Raw genomic sequence first — 17,950 nt, 5'->3', positions numbered from 1 at the left:
ACCACAGTAAATACCACACAAGGATGCATTTGCTGTAGCACAGTGAGTACAAGCTAAACCAGGGCATTGTCTGCAAAGAAACTGTAGTTCAAATGTCCGCAATTAAGTAAACTGCAATGCAACAGTTACTGCACTGAAGTTAGTAGAACTTACTGGAGTCATTTAGTTTAGTACTGGCAGAATGCATTCTGGTTTAAAGAGCACAGCCACAGAAACTGCTGTTATGTCTATCAAACACACATTAACACCAGAAAATAGGAAAGGAGTAGGTCGCCAGGCCCCTGCGACTGTCCCGCCACACAGTTGCCCAGGAGAGAGGCGTCGGAGTCGGTGTGCTCCATCAGGGGGCGGTGTGGCACAGTGTCCAAGCTGGAGTCGGTGCTGCCCCCAGTGTTCGCTCAGCAGAAGACAAGCCGTATTGTGTTCATCTGCAGATTCCTGAAAAACATTCATGGACTTGGGGTCTTGGATTATATTTTTTTTGTGTGACTGTATTTTACTGATATCTTATATGTGCTTGCTATCTTATATGTGCTATATGTGCTTTGTGCTGTGTGTGACTGTTGGTACTGTGTTTTATATCTTCGCCCTAGAGAAGCACTGTTTTGAACTGTATTCATGAATGACAATTACACTCGAACTATATGATTGTGGCTGATCTATATTTGCCTCAACTCCGCATCGCAACTGATATACTGTGCAACAAGAACAGAACCCAATGACTGTATTTGCAACACAGCCAGCATAAGCCTCATGGATTTATAGCACAGAATGAAAACAATTGCTTTGGCCCAACACGTCCACAGTGGCCAACATGCCTATCTGAACTAGAGCCATTTGCCTGTGCTTGGCCCATATTCTCTTCATGTTTGTTTTCACAAATGAGGTTTAATCATTACAATTACTATCCCTGCCTTGACAGCTTCATCTGGCAGTTTATTCCATATACCATCACTGTCTATGTGAGAAAAGGAACAACATTAGCCACCTTTCAGTCTTCCAGCATCTCACCCATGTTTAAGGAAGATACAATTTATTATGCTTGGGTCCCAGCATTTCTTCCCTTGCTACCCACAATGCCCAGAGTGCACTTGATTAGGCTTTGGGTATTCATCTACCTTTGCATCCTTCCAAGCCACCACTAACTCCTCCTGTGTAATGTCAATCAGTTGCAGGAATCACTGTTCTCTTCCCTAAAGTCACTTACTTCCATGTCTGCACAAGAATACAGATAAGAAAATTTCTATTTAAAACCTTGCCCGTCCCCTGTAGCTCCACACAGATGACCACACTGATCCTAAGATCCCATATTCTCTCCTTGCCACTTAGAGAATCTTCTAAATTCTCCATTGCCTGATCAGGCAGGGGCATCCTATGTCCTCTCCTTGTTTTTTTATTTTCTTTTTAAGTGTCTTATCCTCCTCAAATAACTTTGAACTTTCGATCAACCTCAGCGTTTGATCCCAGCTGCCTGGACCTGACCCACGTCTCCTTTCTCCTGGCTGACTCCTCAATATCCATTGTCATCCAAGTTTCTCTACTCCTTCCAGTCTTACCCTTCACTCTGATGTGATACATTAGTCCTGAACTCTCCCCATCTCACTTTAAAAAGCCTTTACCTGCTGACAATCCCTCCCACTCAACCTTTGACAGTTCCTGTCTAATGTCATCAAAATTAGCCATGATTCAATTTAGGACTTTAACTTGTGGCCAAGTTCTATCATTTTCTATAGCTATTTTGAATCTTACACCAAGAGACATAGGAGCAGAGTTAGACCATCTGGCCCATCGAGTCTGCTCCGCCATTCAATCATGGCTGATCCTTTTTTACTAACTCCTCAACCCCAGTTCCTGACCTTGTCCCCATAACCTTGATGCCATGCCCAATCAAGAATCTTATGTGGTTCTCGTCACTGGTCCCAAAGTGCTTCCTCACTGTCACCTCAGTCAATAGACAATAGGTGCAGGAGTAGGCCATTTGGCCCTTCGAGTCAGCACCACCATTCACTGTGATCATGGCTGATCATTCACAATCAGTACCCTTTTCCTGCCTTCTCCGCATATCCCTTCACTCCGCTATCTTTAAGAGCTCTATCTAACTCTTTTTTGAAAGAATCCAGAGAATTGGCCTCCACTGCCTTTTTGAGGCAGAGAATTCCACAGAACCACAACCCTCTGTGTGAAAAAGTTTTTCCTCAACTCCGTTCTAAATTGTCTACCCCTTAAACTGTGGCCTCTGGTTCTGGACTCCCCCAACATCTGGAACATGTTCCTTGCCTCTAGCGTGTCCAATCCCTTAATAATCTTATACGTTTCAATCAGATCCCTTCTTTTCCTTCTAAATTCCAGAGTATACAACCCCAGTCGCTCCAATCTTTCAACATATGACAGTCCCGCCATCCTGGGAATTAACCTCGTGAACCTATGCTGCACTCCCTCAATAGCTAGAATGTCCTTCCTCAAATTTGGAGACCAAAACTGTACACAATATTCCAGGTGTGGTCTCACCAGGGCCCTGTACAGCTGCAGAAGGACCTCTTTGCTCCTATACTCAATTCCCCTTGTTATGAAGGCCAGTATGCCATTAGCTTTCTTCACTGCCTGCTGTAACTGCATGCTTACTTTCAGTGACTGATGAACAAGGACACCTAGATCTCGTTGTACTTCCCCTTTTCCTAACTTGACATCATTCAGATAGTAATCTGCCTTCCTGTTCTTACCACCAAAGTGGATAACCTCACATTTATCCACATTAAACTGCATCCGCCATGCATCTGCCCACTCACCCAGCCTGTCCAAGTCACCCTGCATTCTCATAACATTCTCCTCACATTTCACACTGCCACCCAGTTTTGTGTCATCTGCAAATTTGCTAATGTTACTTTTAATCCCTTCATCTAAATCATTAATGTATATTGTTAATAGCTGCGGTCCCAGCACTGAACCCTGCGGTACCCCACTAGTCACTGCCTGCCATTCTGAAAAGGACCCATTAATCCCCACTCTTTGTTTCCTGTCTGCCAACCAATGTTCTATCCATGTCAGTACCCTACCCCCAATACCATTTGCTCTAATTTTGCACACTAACCCCCATGTGGGACCTTATCAAAGGCTTCACTTGCAGAAAGTTGTGGACACAGCTCAGCACAGAAACCAGCTCCCCTCCACAGGCTCTGTCTGCACTTCTTCAAAGTTCAAAGTAAATTTTAATTATCAAAGTACATATAGTAAGTAAAGGCATCCATTAGTCTTGCGAGACCATGGATCTGTGCCTGGAAAGTCTTCACTCTCCAGGGCGCAGGCCTGGGCAAGGTTGTATGGAAGACCAGCAGTTGCCCATGCTGCAAGTCTCCCCTCTCCACGACACCAGTGTTGTCCAAGGGAAGGGCATTAGGACCCATACAGCTTAGCACCAGTGTCGTCGCAGAGCAATGTGTGGTTAAGTGCCTTGCTCAAGGACACAACACGTTGCCTCGGCTGGGGCTCGAACTCACGACCTTCAGGTCACCAGTCCAATGCCTTAACCACTTGGCCACGTACCCACAAAGTACATATATGTCACCATATACATCCCTGAGATTCATTTTCTTGTGGGCATACTCAATAACCATAACAGAATCAATGTAAGACCAGCCAACTAGGGTGTTCAACCAGAGTGCAGAACACAACAAACTGTGCAAATACAAAAATAAATTAATAATAAATAAATAAGCAATAAATATCGAGAACATGAGATGAAAGGTCTTTGAAAGTGAGTCAATATAGGTTGTGGGAACTTTTCAGCGATGGGGTAAGTGAAGTTGGGTGAAGTTAACCCCTCTGGTTCAGGAGCCTGATGGTTGAGGGGCAGTAATTGTTCCTGAACCTGGCAGTGTGAGTCCTGACTTTGGAATGGTGCCCTAGTTCAGTAAGAGGGGCTCTTGAACTCACTGTCCGTCTCATCACGGCCTTGCTCCTTATTGTCGCCCTACACTGCACTTTCTCTGTAACTGTGACACTTTATTCTGCGTTCTGTTATTGTTTTACCATGTCATACCCCAATGCACTGTGTAATGATCTGATCTGTATGAACAGTGTGCAAGGCAACCTTTTCACCGTATCTTGGTACATGAGACAATAATAAGCCAATTCCAATTCTAATTCCCTGCCTCGTTTCCTGAGAGGAGGTCAAGTGTAGCCCCTCCCATCCCCCACTCTAGAAGGGCCGTTACTGGTGGCAGAAGCAAGTCAGGAAGTACAGAGAATATGCACCAAAGTGTGGCTGTTATGGGAGTACAGACTGTGGATACCCCACTGGTGGTATTATAGTGAAAATATACCATTACTAAGGGCAGCTACGGAATTACAGGGAGTGAGTGTTGATTCAGTTACCGCAGTATGGTCGGTATATATCCGGCTCGGGGCATTTACCACTGCAGAGTGAATGTACTCCTTCCCCGTCAGGACAGACAGTGTATATGTCTCCCTCTTCTGAGTTTATCGCTGCAGTACTCTGGTGACTGACTTGCTTCCAGCTTGCCTGCTGAGTTCAACATCTGCAGGTCTATCTAATTTATTGTGCTGTGATTTACGATGTGACTTTGACAGTGCTGATTGAGTAAAGCTGGCAGCAGCCACTGTGTCTGTGGAAGCAGAGGTAACACAAGAATCGAGGCTCTACTGTCTCCCATACCCTTCCCCCTCGCCCTCACCCCCCCCCAACATGTCTCCAAAATTCTCACTACGACAATTCATGAACCCCTGCCAACTATGAACTCCCATGAACTTTAAATTTTGGCAATTATCCTTGTTGTAAAGAACTCAGGAAATATTACACATTGTTGGGTGATGTATGATTGAGCTCTAACGGGTTGTGCTTGAGGATCAACTAGTACATCTGCTTTCTACAGCTCAAGTGAACCACATTGAATTCTGCCCTTCAGTGCTGTCCATGTGCAATCTGTAGCTTGATTCTTTGTTCTGTTGTGGACACTTGCACCAGAACCATGAGAACCTTGCAGATATCTTGACTTAGAAATTCGACTTCACCCAAAAAGGTGCACAGGAGATCCTGGCAGGTGTTGTGTCACCCTTCAGAAGGTCCTGGGTACAACCTGTCACCTGGGTCAGGGCCCAGGACCTGGTGAACAGGCTGGATGGCTGGCAGACATTGTTCTTTGGGTGGTACCTTGGAGAGTGGTTCACTTGATAATGGGGAGAATCACTGACTCTGGGTTGTGATTCGCCATTATCAAATAGTGTGCCGAAGGTCATTGCAGGCAGACAGGTCACAGGGCAAAGTTATTCACAGCCTGGAAGACCTCTGGAATGCTCAAGAAAATGAGGTGGGAATAAAGGTATTTTAACTGGGAAAAGCTCAGCTGTGAATCCAGTCTTGACCCAAAGTATTGTCTCCACAGTGCTGCCTGCTTTAGCCCAAAATGTTGACTGTTCAGTTCGCCCCACAGATGCTGCCTGACCCGTTGAATTCCTCCAGCAGTTTGTGTGTGTTGCTCCAGAGTCTGTTTTTTTCCCTCCAGATTCCTGCATCTTCATTAGAATCAGGTTTAATATCACTGGCATATGATGTGAAATTGTATTGCAGCAGCAATACATTGCAATACAGAATATTAAAAACTATGTGTATATATTTTTAAAAATAAATTAAATAAGCAACAGTGCAAAAAGAGGAGGGGAAATTGTGAGGAAGTGTCCATGGGTTCAGAAATCTGATGGTGGAGGGAAAGAAGCTGTTCCTGAAACATGGAGTGTGTGTCTTCAGGCTCCTGTATCCCCTCCTTCTCACACAGTGAGAAGAGATCATGTCCTGGGTGATGGGGGTTCTTCACTAGTCCAATAGTTCACTAGTTCTATTGAATATCAGAGAATGTATACAATATACAACCTGAAATTCTTACTCTCCACGGACGTCCTCAAAACAGAAGAAAAATCCCAAAAATGAATGACAGAAAAAAAGACGCAAGAACCCCAAAGCTTCCTGCCCCCTCCCACACACAAACAGTCTTGTTGAGGCATTGCTCTTTCGAGGTGTCCCGAACGCTGGGGAGGCTAGTGCCCATGATGGAGCAGACTGAGCTTGCAACTTTCGACAGCTTTTTCCGATCCTGCGCAGTGACCTCTCCATACCAGATGGTGATGCTCTCCATGGTACAAACATTTATTGCCTGGTAATTTTATCTTCCTGCACAGGTCTGTTTTGCCAATCTCCTCCAGAAGCTCTGTAGTTCAAATGAAACACATTAACTACCCAACTAAAATGATGTACCAGGAGAAGCTCAACTTCACCCTGTCAGATGCCCTCAATGCAGAGTTCAAGGAGACTCGAACTAATGAGAAGTTTGAGATGATGGAGCTCAACGATCGCTTTGCCAGTTACATTGAGAAGGTGCGCTTCCTGGAGAACCAGAACAAAGTCCTGGCCACTGAGCTCAACCAGATCAAGGGGAAGGAGCCCAGCCGGCTGGGGGATATGTACTTGGATGAGATCCGGGAACTGCGGCAGCAGATGGACCAGCTGAACAGTTCCAAGGCTCGCCTGGAAATCGAGAGGGACAACCTACTGGAGGACCACACCAACCTGAAACAAAGGTATGAGCCCATGTTCTCTGGGAGGGAGATGCTCTGCTAGGTGAGAGTGGAGTCCTCCCAGGAAGGGCTGGGTTCACACAGCTAGATACTCCAACCCACCATATTAACACCCTGACACACCCACCAACCTTAGAATCACTATTTGATCCATCCATCTATTTCTTCCTTCTTGACAGTGATCAGTATGAGGAACAAAATGTATGAGGAACATTTGTAAAGGTGTGATCTGATTGACTCTCATTTTCTAATTAACATTCTGTGCATTAATGCATGAATAGGAGGTGGATTTGAGAAGGAATTTGAGAACTAGTCACACACAAGTAGGTGCTGATTCATTCTGGTAGTAACCTTAGAAGAGAGCTTAGACAAGAATTGGGTGCCCCTTAAGAAGTGTGTGGGGTCTGTTGCATACTTTGTGATTTAGAACTTTTGACTTTGAAAGCATGAACTGTTGCAATTATCGCAAAGTGCCTCATTCTTTAACTGCTAGGTCAGTCACTCCACTAAATTCTGTTCCACAGGTTACAGGATGAGATCAATCTACGTACAGAAATTGAGAGCAACTTGGCCACGTACAAACAGGTGAGAAACTGTATAAGAGGTCCAAGCTCTGACAGGAGTTGGCAGGGATAAAACACATCGGGCATAGTTGGGTCAATGCCTCAGTCTTTCTTGGTGCAATCTTGCACCTCACTCCAACAAACCTCCCGGGGGAGCAGTGCTAAGCTTCAGAACTAATGGGAAACTGATTTCCCTATGTTGACTATGTTCGAGAGCCAAGCTTACCTGAACTTCATTGTTTGAGTTGCAGTTCTTGTCAGAGATGCTCCTGTTTGCACACACTGGGGGTTGAGGTCCATGACATCATCAACTTGTTCACCAAGGTAGCTGGTAGTATGAGCCGAAAACGCTGCATCCATGAGGGACACACCCTCAACACCCAAACACCACACTACCCTCTGACAATAAAGGTTCACACCCTGGGAAAATTTGGACCATTCTCAGGAGCCACATCCCAGCGAAGGAGGACATCAAGGAAGAAAATTAGCATTTCTGACAATGTACCAGCACAGCTTTTGGTCACTTGAGAAAAAAAGGATATTTGAAGGTGGTGATCTCAGACTGGCACAAATCCCATGGTCTACTCGTCAGCAGTGATCCGTGTCCTCCTGTGTGCTTCTGAGAGCCAAACTACCTGCAAAAGGCATCTTGTGGCATTGGGAAATGCACCACCCACCAACAGTATTTCTGAAAAATCCCCAAAAATTCAAGAGAAGGAAGAGCAAATTAACATCAGTCTTCTAGCAGGCCAACGTTCCTCGCCTAGCAGCCCTGCTTTCTCTCAGTCGGCTACTCCCTCCTCCTGCTCGACACCAGATTTCCAGAGCCGTCATCCTAGCCCACACTCTGTCATAAGTGAAAATTACCAGGCAGACAGAAGGAAAGTTTCAAGGATGTGCTCAAATCTGCTTTGAAGTTTAACATCCCCACCAACACCCAGGTACCTTTGACCTACAGGCATTCAAATTTGAGAAGGCTTATTTGGGATGATGCTGAGAACCTCAAGCCCACACATCGGTCAGTCATCTCCTGCCCCATTCATGGAAGAGCCTAGGGTTTCACAACAGATGCCCCTGAATCCACAAAATCTGAGTGAAGGGATGTTTGAAAGTGGCAACACAGATGGATAAGGAGGTAAAGAAGGCACACATTGATCAGGGCACTGAGTGTAAAAGTAGGGATGTCACAATGCAGCTGTGTAAAACTTTAGTTTGCAATTGGGGTATTGTGTGCCATTCTGGTCACTACATTACAGGAAGGATATGAATGCTTTGGAATCTGTGAAGCAGGCACGAAAGTGATATTTAAGAAACAATTAAACAGCCATGTGAACAGGCAGGGATTGGGGGGATATAGACCATGAGCAGGCAGATGGGATTAGTCCAGACTGACATCCTGGTCAGCCCGGACATTATGGGCCTGAAGAGCCTGTTACTATGCTGTACTGTTCTGTGTTCCACGTTAGATCCTGGGGGACTGCTGAATAAGGGTGAGCAATAAATGGAGGATTAGAATAAGATTGACACCAGGTTTAACTTTGGATTGGTCTTCTGAAATATTGGAACAACTTGCGAGCCAAAAAGCCCCTATGTACTTTTATTAAATTTGGGTCCCATGTATCTGTAAAGAATGTAAAGAAAACCTCAGGGAGCAGACTAGTGATCCTTCAGGGGCAAGCCCTTCCTTCTCCCCATCCAGTGCACTCAAGGGTGGCATGAGAGATGTGTGACTGACATGACTGAATGAAATGATTCCCCTCTTTCAGGGAGGTGCAGACAAGGTTAACCAGGGTGTTGACAGGAGTAGAGATTACAGGCTTCTACAGGGAGGAATAGGGCTCTGGGTGACACCCCCTGCTCCATTCACGAGGGGAAAATGAATGACAGAGTTACCAGCAGCAACCAAGGAATATGGAGACTCTCTTTGCTCCAGACACTGTAGGTGGTCTTTCCCACTGCTGCAGTGGAGGGGGCTCAGGGTTGCTTCTCAGACCTGGAAACCCTGGTCAGACTCCAGGGCGCAAAATCATTCTGTGACCATTCTCTTGTAAAATACAAGCACCTCTATCATGGGGAAGAATGGCCTAGACCAACCCTAAGCCACAAGCTAAGGTTTGGGTGAATGGGGAGGGTGTTAGTCAGCCAATGACTGGCAATGGTTAAGCGGAAGCCTTCTCTTCATTGAACTCTCTGATGTCCTCTTGCTTATTTCAGGATTCTGTCTTTCCTTGAAACATCTGGGTGTGGGAAGCCCCAGCAAAAATCAGTTCCTGGTGGATACTTTAACTAATGACCCTGTGGTGTACCTAACCCTGTCCTTTCTACCCTCCTGCTCCCAGGACCTTGACGATGCTGCTTTGGTTCGTGTTGATCTGGAGCGAAAGATCAATTCCTTGCAGGATGAGATTGACTTCCTGAAGAAAGTGCATGATGAGGTAAGGAGACTTGACCTACTGTGGCCAAGGATGGGCTTCGAGTGGCCAGAACTGTGATCTGGATAGAGGTGCTTATGAGAGACATGACGACGGGCTGCTGAACTGTCTGACCCACTTCCTCTTCTTGGCCGTCAGGAAATTCGGGAACTGCATGAGCAACTGCAGTTGCAGCAGGTCCATGTTGAGGTGGACGTCTCCAAGCCTGACCTCACAGCTGCCCTGAAGGACATTCGCACTCAATACGAATCTGTGGCCAGCAAGAACCTGCAGGAGGCTGAGGAGTGGTACAAGGCCAAGGTGAGCACGTTTCACACCCAGTAGTCACACACAAGCCTCCCCTCTAAAAAGAGGACAGCATTTATAACTACATTTTTTTTGGAGGGGGAGTTTTATTACATGGCTACAGCTGAGCTGTGTCAGCTAGAATCCCACAACAGTGCCTGAAGCTTCAGGTGAGGCGCCACGGTAGCGTAGCGGTTTGTGCGATGCTATTACATCTCAGACCATCAGAGTTCAATTCCAGCATCCTCTGTAAGAAAGTTTGCATCTTCTTCCCATGTGTGTGTGGGTTTCCTCTGGGTGTTCCAGTTTCCTCCCACAGTCCAAACACGTACCGTTTAGTAGGTTAATTGGTCATTGTAAATTGTCCCGTGATTAGGCTAAAGTTAAAGAGGTTGGTTGCTGGGTGGTGCAGCTCGTTGGGCTGGAAGAGCCTGTTCTGCACTGTATTTCTAAATAAATAAACTAGATAAATGACCACCGCGAAATCCCACGCAAACAGCACACCCAGAGCAACCATCACCATTTTCTGCTATAATGAAGGGAAAAGCTCAAACAGAAATGTTGCTTTTCAGTGGTTTGGCTGAGGGAACAGTCCTGATGAAGGGTCTCGGCCCGAAATGTCGACTGTTTACTCTTTCTATCAATGTGCCTGACCTGTTGAGTTCCTCCAGCATTTTGTATGTGTTGCTGAGGGAACAATGTTATGTTTCCAAGTTTGCTGTGCTGTTAGTGCTGCTCTAGGTGAGTACAGAGGGGGTGATGGGGTGATGGACCAGCTGAGTGAGCAGCAGTGAACATGATAGGGAGAATACAGGCACTGAAGGCTGTCCACTTTGGTGTACAATATAGAGAAACTAAATTTGTTAAATGGTGAGAGATTGGGTAGATTTGATTTTCAGAGGGACCCAGGTGTCTTTGTAAACTGAAGGCCAGCATGCAGGTAGAGGAAGTTGTTACAAGGGCAAGTAGAATGTCAACTTTTTATTATAATAAGTCTGATGGGAGTAAGAAACTCTTACTGCAACTGTACAGGACCTTGGTCTGCACCTGGGGCATTACCTATGGTTTCAGTCCGATTTCGGAAAGGATGTATTCGCCAGTGGGAGTGCAGTGAAGATTCACCAGACTTATTCCAGGAATACTGGGTTTGCCATATGAGGGGAGATTGAGAAGGCATGGATTCCATTCTTTTAAACTCCACAGAGTGGAGACCATGTCTATTCAATCCCTTTTCATATGGCAGACTCAATATTCCTGGAACCGGTCTGGTGACTCTTCGCTGCACTCCCACCAGCAATATATCCTCAGAGACTGATGGCTGGGCACAGGAAAGATGTTTGCCCTGACTGAGGAGTCTAGGACCAGGGCACAGTTTGAAAATGAGGAGTAGGCTGTTTAGAACAGAGAAAAGGAAAACTTCCTTCACTTGTAAGGTACTGAATCTTCTGCAATAGCCGCTTTTATTTTTAAGATCATCATTTTATTTTGACTGTGGGGCAAGTAGAAGTGTGACCCCCCCCCCCTTCAGCATCCAGTGCAGATAGGGAATGTGACCTTGAATCTGTTTCCATGAGGTCACTGTCTGCACTTGGACAGGTATCAGACACTCCAGTTCTGATTGTAAATTAGTATTTCATTGTTATCAACTTTACCACATGCTCGCTGAATTCCAAACACCAGGAAGCCAAATGATAACTCAACAACAAACACTTTGGGAATCAACGTTCCAAACTCAAACAAATATTAAACTAGGAATAATTTGTAGGTGTGTTTGGAGGAGGGTGAATTCTGCACAGGAGCAGGAATTGGCCATTTTACACCTCTACAAACAAGAGAAAGTCTGCAGATGCTGGAAATCCGAGCAACGCACACAAAATGCTGGAGGAACTCAGCAGGCCAGGCAGCATCTATGGAAAAGAGTACAGTTGACGTTTCGGGCCGGGATCCTTTGGCAGGACTGGTGAAAAAAAGCTTAGGAGCAGATTTAAAAGGCGAGGGGAAGGGAGAGAGAAACACAAGGTGAAACCGGGAGGGGGAGTGATGAAGTAAAGAGCTGGCAACTTGACTTTACTGCTCCATAAGATCAGAGTGGGTGTGATCTTGCCCTCTGCCCCACTTTCCTGCCTGTTCCCCATTACACTCAAGTTCCTAAGTATTCAAATACTTCAGTGATTTAAGATTCAAATGTACTTTGAATCTTGAAACTGTCCAAAGGTCTACCTCAGTGTTGAACATATTCAATGCCTGCTCTTTCACCTGTTGACCTCCCTCTGTGTAATGTGTGAGGTTTGCTGGGAAGGTGGGCTACTGTCCAGCTCTGGCTGATAGAAGCAGCCTGGACCCCTGCCCACGCCCTCTGGTACCCAATGTGCTGGTTGTGTAACCTTGCCTTTCTATGTGCAGTTCTCCGATCTGACCGACGCTGCCTCTCGCCAGTCTGAAGTTCTGCGTCAGGCCAAGCAGGAGGTGAATGACTCTCGCAGGCAGATCCAATCCCTGACATGTGACCTGGAAGGTCTGAAGGGCACGGTGAGTTCTCCCTGGAAACTAGGCAGGACTGACCAGGATGGTTCTGTAGAAATTCAAAACATTGAACATGTATTTAAAAATGGAAGTTCACTTCGATCAGAGAGAGTGACACCCATGAGCAATTAAATCAGCACAATGTGTAACTGTCAGTGTTGTTTGCCAGCACACCTGCCCCTACACGTTTACTTCCACAGTAGAAGATACTGAAGCAAGGACAACTTGCAGCCAATTATTCTATCCTGTAATTAGCTCTGCCAACTGGAGACTAATTTTTTTCCCCATTTCCTTTGAGTACCGATTGTCATTTTGAACACTTCTAATTAAAGTTTAGCACAGACCAGGCATGGTGTAAAAGGTTTTTAGATGGCAGTCATGTGATGCCATATTAAAGGAGTATTGCTCTATACCTAACCTAGCAGTACCAGTTCAGGGAAAGCTAGGTTAGGGTGGGGGGGCCGGGTGAGCTTTACAGTGTACCTGACATGTTATTTCATGTTGTGTTGCAAAACTTAAAGGCATGGGGGAAAAACACTGTAACAGACTTGACCTATCATCAATCTTTCAGAATCACTTAGTTTGGAATGTGTATGAAATATAATCATTAAGACACAGGAGGCTGTTAACTCTTTGAGGATTCATCTATTTGGCCTCATTGTCAGCTTTCCCCAGTGGCCTGCAAATTACTTACCTTAAATACCTTACCAATTCCTGTATGTCTCTTTTTCCTGTGCGACTCTGTTGCAGCTAGTATTCCAAGCTTATTCAAGGTTTTTTTCTTTAATTAACTGTTTTCCCGGAATCCCATCTGCATATTTTGCCATTCATTTTGTACCTCCTGGCCCTTGAACCATTTCCCGTGGGAACAGCTTCCCTCTCTTTGCCCTATCCGCCACCTTCTACACATCCATCAAATCTTCAGAATCTGAATCAGGTTTATTATCACCAGCATGCAACGTGAAATTTGTTAACTTAGCAGCAGAAGTTCAATACAATACAAATCTAGAAGAAGAAAAATAATAATAACAATAAATAAATAAGTAAACCTTATTCAGTATATTTTATACAGTATACATATATTGAATAGATTAAAAATCTTGCAAAAAACAGAAATAATATATATTAAAAAAGTGAGGTGGTGTCCAAGGGTTCAATGTCCATTTAGGAATTGGATGGCAGAGGGGAAGAAGCTGTTCCTGAATCGCTGAGTGTGTGCCTTCAGGCTTCTGTATCTCCTACCTGATGGTAACAGTGAGAAAAGGGCATGCCCTGGGTGTTGGAGGTCCTTAATAATGGACGCTGCCTTTCTGAGACACCGCTCCTTGAAGATGTCCTAGTACCCAAGATGGAGCTGACTAAATTTACAACCCTCTGCAGCTTCTTTCAGCCCTGTGCAGTAGCCCCACCCCCCACCCCATACCAGACAGTGATGCAGTCTGTCAGAATGCTCTCCACGGTACACCTATGGAAGTTCTTGAGTGTATTTGTTGACATACCATCTCTTCAAACTGCTAATGAAGTATAGTCACTGTCTTGCCTTCTTTATAACTACATCAATATGTTGGGACCAGGTTAGATCCTCAGAGATCTTGACACCCAGGAACTTGAAACTGCTCACTCTCTCCACTTCTCATCCCTCTGAGGATTGGTATGTGTTCCTTCGTCTTACCCTTCCTGAAGTCCACAATCAGTTCTTTTATCTTACTGACATTGAGTGCCAGGTTGTTGCTGTGACACCATTCCACCAGTTGGCATATCTCACTCCTGTACGCCCTCTCATCACCACCTGAGATTCTACCAACAATGGTTGTATCATCAGCAAATTTATAGATGGTGTTTGAGCTATGCCTAGCCACACAGTCATGGATATACAGAGAGTAGAGCAGTGGGCTAAGCACACACCCCTGAGGTGAGTCAGTGTTGATCTTCGGCAAGGAGGAGATATTATCACCAATCTGCACAGATTGTGGTCTTCTGGTTAGGAAGTCAAGGATTCAATTGCAGAGGGAGGTACAGAAGCCCAGGTTCTGCAACTTCTCAATGAGGATAGTGGGAATGATGGTATTAAATGCTGAGCTATAGTTGATGAACAGCATCCTGACATAGGTGTCTGTGGTCTAAAGCTGTGTGGAGAACCATTGAGATTGCGTCTGCCATTGACCTATTGTGGCAATAGGCAAATTGCAATGGGTCCAGGTCCTTGCTGAGGCAGGAGTTCAGTCTAGTCATGACCAACCTCTCAAAGCATTTCATCACTGTAGATGTGAGTGCTATCAGGCGATAGTCACTAAGGCAGCCCACATTATTCTTCTTAGGCACTGGTATAATTGTTGCCTTTTAGAAGTAAGTGTGAACTTCTGCCCGTAGCAGTGAGAGGTTGAAAATGTCCTTGCCTACTCCTGCCAGTTGGTTGGCACAGGTTTTCAGAGCCTTACCAGGTATTCCATCGGGTCCTTCCACCTTGTGAGGGTTCACTCTCTTTAAAGACAGTCTAACATCGGCATCTGAGACAGAGATCACAGGGTCATCAGGCGCAGCAGGGATCTGCACAGATGTAGTTGTGTTCTCCCTTTCAAATCTCCCAATATTCATTGCATCAACTATAGCTGCACTCCTCCATCCCTGGGGCCACTTTAGTAAAATCTCCTCTGCACCCTGTCTACAGTTTTTGCAGCCTTTCTAATGTCCTGGTCAGAGTTTAATGCATTAATCCAGAAGTGACTTAACCAGTGTTTGGTGTTGGTCCAACAAGACCACCAAGTTTATGTTGTCCATGACACTAATTATGAATCCCAGGATCCCAGCTGTTTTACAACTGCTCTGCCACTTCAGAGATCTCTGCACAAATACACATTGGTCCCTTGATTACTTTAGAAGGTACAGAACAACATGCCTTTCACTCACAAGTTCACATGACAGGATCAACCATGGAACATCTGTTGTTTGAGGACTGTAGAGACCCCTGAGTGATGTGGGCTGGTGTGTGCTACAAGCCTAGGGCAAGCTCCCCTTATCCCTGAGTCTGCAAAGCTCTGCCTTTCACAGGCTCCATGAACCAGACTAAGCAGAATACATTCTCTGACCAGGACTATAGAAAACGCAGCCCTGCTCCTGGAAATTACAAGTATGGACACAGGCATGTGTGGGATTAAGCTCATGCCCAGTGTCTTCAACAATTACAGTTTCAGAATGATCTCCTGTTGAATGTCTTTAACACAGCATTTGCCTGAAATTTGCGGAGAGATGGGGAAAAGGTAGGGTTGTGGTGGCTAAAGTGGTTATATATTAGTAAATCCAGCACTGGGAGCTGGGATCGGGACTGTGTTGTTGGGATTTGGATGTGATTTTTGGTCCTGACCTGGCTTTGGTTTTTGACAGAACGAGTCATTGGAACGCCAGTTGCGTGAGATGGAGGAACGCTTCCGTTTTGAGACCAGTAGTTACCAGGACACCATCGGCCACATGGAGACTGACATCCAGAACCTGAAGGAGGAGATGGCACGTCACCTACAGGCATATCAGGACCTGCTCAATGTCAAACTGGCCCTGGACATTGAAATTGCCACCTACAGAAAGCTGCTGGAAGGCGAGGAGAGCCGGTAAGGCTGTGAGAGACGCACCTTCCTACGCTCCTCATTCAACCAGCAAGCACTTTTGTGCCTCCTCCCTCCAATCCCCCTACCTCTGTTGGATCTCTGGCTCCTGCTTTTTCCTTTCTTCTTGAGTGTAGATTTTAAGAGCCAAATTTTGTATTTCTTACCTGTTGTTTTGCTTACAAGTAAGCATCAAACGCCCTCCCCCCCCAGTCACTGTCTCATCAACCTCCACCCTAATCCATCCCATGTTGCACTACTCTGTATTGTTGATCATTACCAAAACATCACAGATTTACCATTCTCAGAAAATACAAATTGCTATCGCAAACAATATCCGCCACTCTTCCAGTCATCCCCCACCCCCTCCACCCACACTGTCTGATGGAGACAGCCAGATCAGAACGGTTTCTCTTTGTTGATCAAAGACCAGGTGGGAGGTGTTGATCAGGACCCTGGACAGCACAGGCCTCTGCACTTTGACAGTACAGTGACACAGACAGACCAACTGGTCTTGTCAGAGCCCTGTCCTCTCCAGCTGCTTGAGATCAGAGACACATAGCATCTATCATTTTTAAAGAATGAACCACATTAAATATAACCAGGTAATTAAAATGTAAATTAACATAATTTATTTTTAAAATTGGATAGCTCTCCATTTATCTCTCATCTATGTGCCTATGTGGGAGGGAAGGGTTGGACTGATCTTGGAGTAGGTTAAAAGGTCAGCACAACATTGTGGGCTGAAGGGCCTGTGCTGTGCTATACTGTAGGGTTCTATATTCTAAAACAGCAAGCCACTGCTCTCTCTAGTGAGGGCGGATGCCCCAGTTTACTGTGCACTGTGGCTGGTGTATACATCTCATATTCAGAACTATCTGAGACCACCAATGTGTCAGGAACACTCGGCGATCTAGCCTGCAGTATAGATCACACCACAGTGTTTTGGCACCTCGGCATATGTGATCCACAGTTCTGGGTGGAACTGTGAACTGTGAACACGATCCAGTCCAGTATGATCACCAGATGTTTAAGGCGGAGATTAACACTTGTGTTCCTGGGCTGTTAGTCTAATGACTGCTCTTGGCTGTCACCGGTACAGCTCCTGCCTCACTCTCCTCAGTACTAACCCCAACAGACACCCCTCAGTATGAAGGAAGTGTCCTTCAGTCTATTTGAAAGCTCAGTGTTCCTTTTATTTGCAGAATTTCGATGCCTGTCCAGAGTTTCTCCACTCTCCACATACGAGGTAAGTGTGCACACCAACACCTTGTATGTGTACAATTCAGTAGGATCAGCTGATTTGATATTGGTGTCACTCTGCAGTTTTCTGAATTACTTTCCATCCCAGAGCAGGTAACACATGCATTAGACAGGGTAAATCTGCCTCTGCACCCAATCACCACACCTTCCCAGGAGAGACACAAGGATAAAAGAGGTAACGTGTGTGAAGCCAGGGATATGGGTGTTATCCAAGCTGAAGGTGAAGGGAGGAGAGTGAAGTTCTAGAGGGATACGCTCATACACAGGAACATGTCAATACTGGGAAAGTGGCTGTGTTAGATGTCTCAGAAGGCATAAGAATGGATAAATCCCAGAGCCAGGTAAGATGTATCCCAGGATGCTGTGGGAAGCAAGGAAGGAGATCTCTGGGGCCTTGATGGAGATTTTTAAAACTTAGTTAGCCACAGACAAAGTGATAGAAGACTGAAAGATAACTAATGTATGTATAAGTCACATGTGCGTACATCACATAAAGTAATAAATTAACAAATAGTAAGGTGCATTTACAACACAAATTAAAAAAGTAAACACCATAACACTACTGGTGCTTCATAGATGATGAGACCTGGGTGGTGGCAGGGAGTTCAGTAGTCTCATGGCCTGAGGAAAGAAGCTGTTTCCCAGCCTAACAGTTCTTGTTCTAATGTCTCTTATCTGATGGTAGGGGGTCAAAGAGATTCTG

The 17,950-nt window shown here is 45.5% G+C and overlaps 1 protein-coding gene across 1 annotated transcript in view; it reads left to right on the top strand.

Moving 5' to 3' along the window:
* Positions 1–17,950, top strand: part of gfap (glial fibrillary acidic protein) — a 31,020-nt gene that overhangs the window by 10,310 nt on the left and 2,760 nt on the right. The window contains exons 2-8 of the mRNA XM_072248847.1: positions 6,190–6,588; positions 7,110–7,170; positions 9,488–9,583; positions 9,719–9,880; positions 12,269–12,394; positions 15,770–15,990; positions 17,190–17,233. Of these exons, the coding sequence (XP_072104948.1) occupies positions 6,190–6,588; positions 7,110–7,170; positions 9,488–9,583; positions 9,719–9,880; positions 12,269–12,394; positions 15,770–15,990; positions 17,190–17,233 (1,109 nt within the window). The remainder of the gene's footprint in view (positions 1–6,189; positions 6,589–7,109; positions 7,171–9,487; positions 9,584–9,718; positions 9,881–12,268; positions 12,395–15,769; positions 15,991–17,189; positions 17,234–17,950) is intronic.

Source organism: Mobula birostris, chromosome X, assembly GCF_030028105.1.
Source record: "Mobula birostris isolate sMobBir1 chromosome X, sMobBir1.hap1, whole genome shotgun sequence".
Taxonomy (NCBI): domain Eukaryota; kingdom Metazoa; phylum Chordata; class Chondrichthyes; order Myliobatiformes; family Myliobatidae; genus Mobula; species Mobula birostris.
This window is presented reverse-complemented; position numbering and strand designations above follow the sequence as displayed.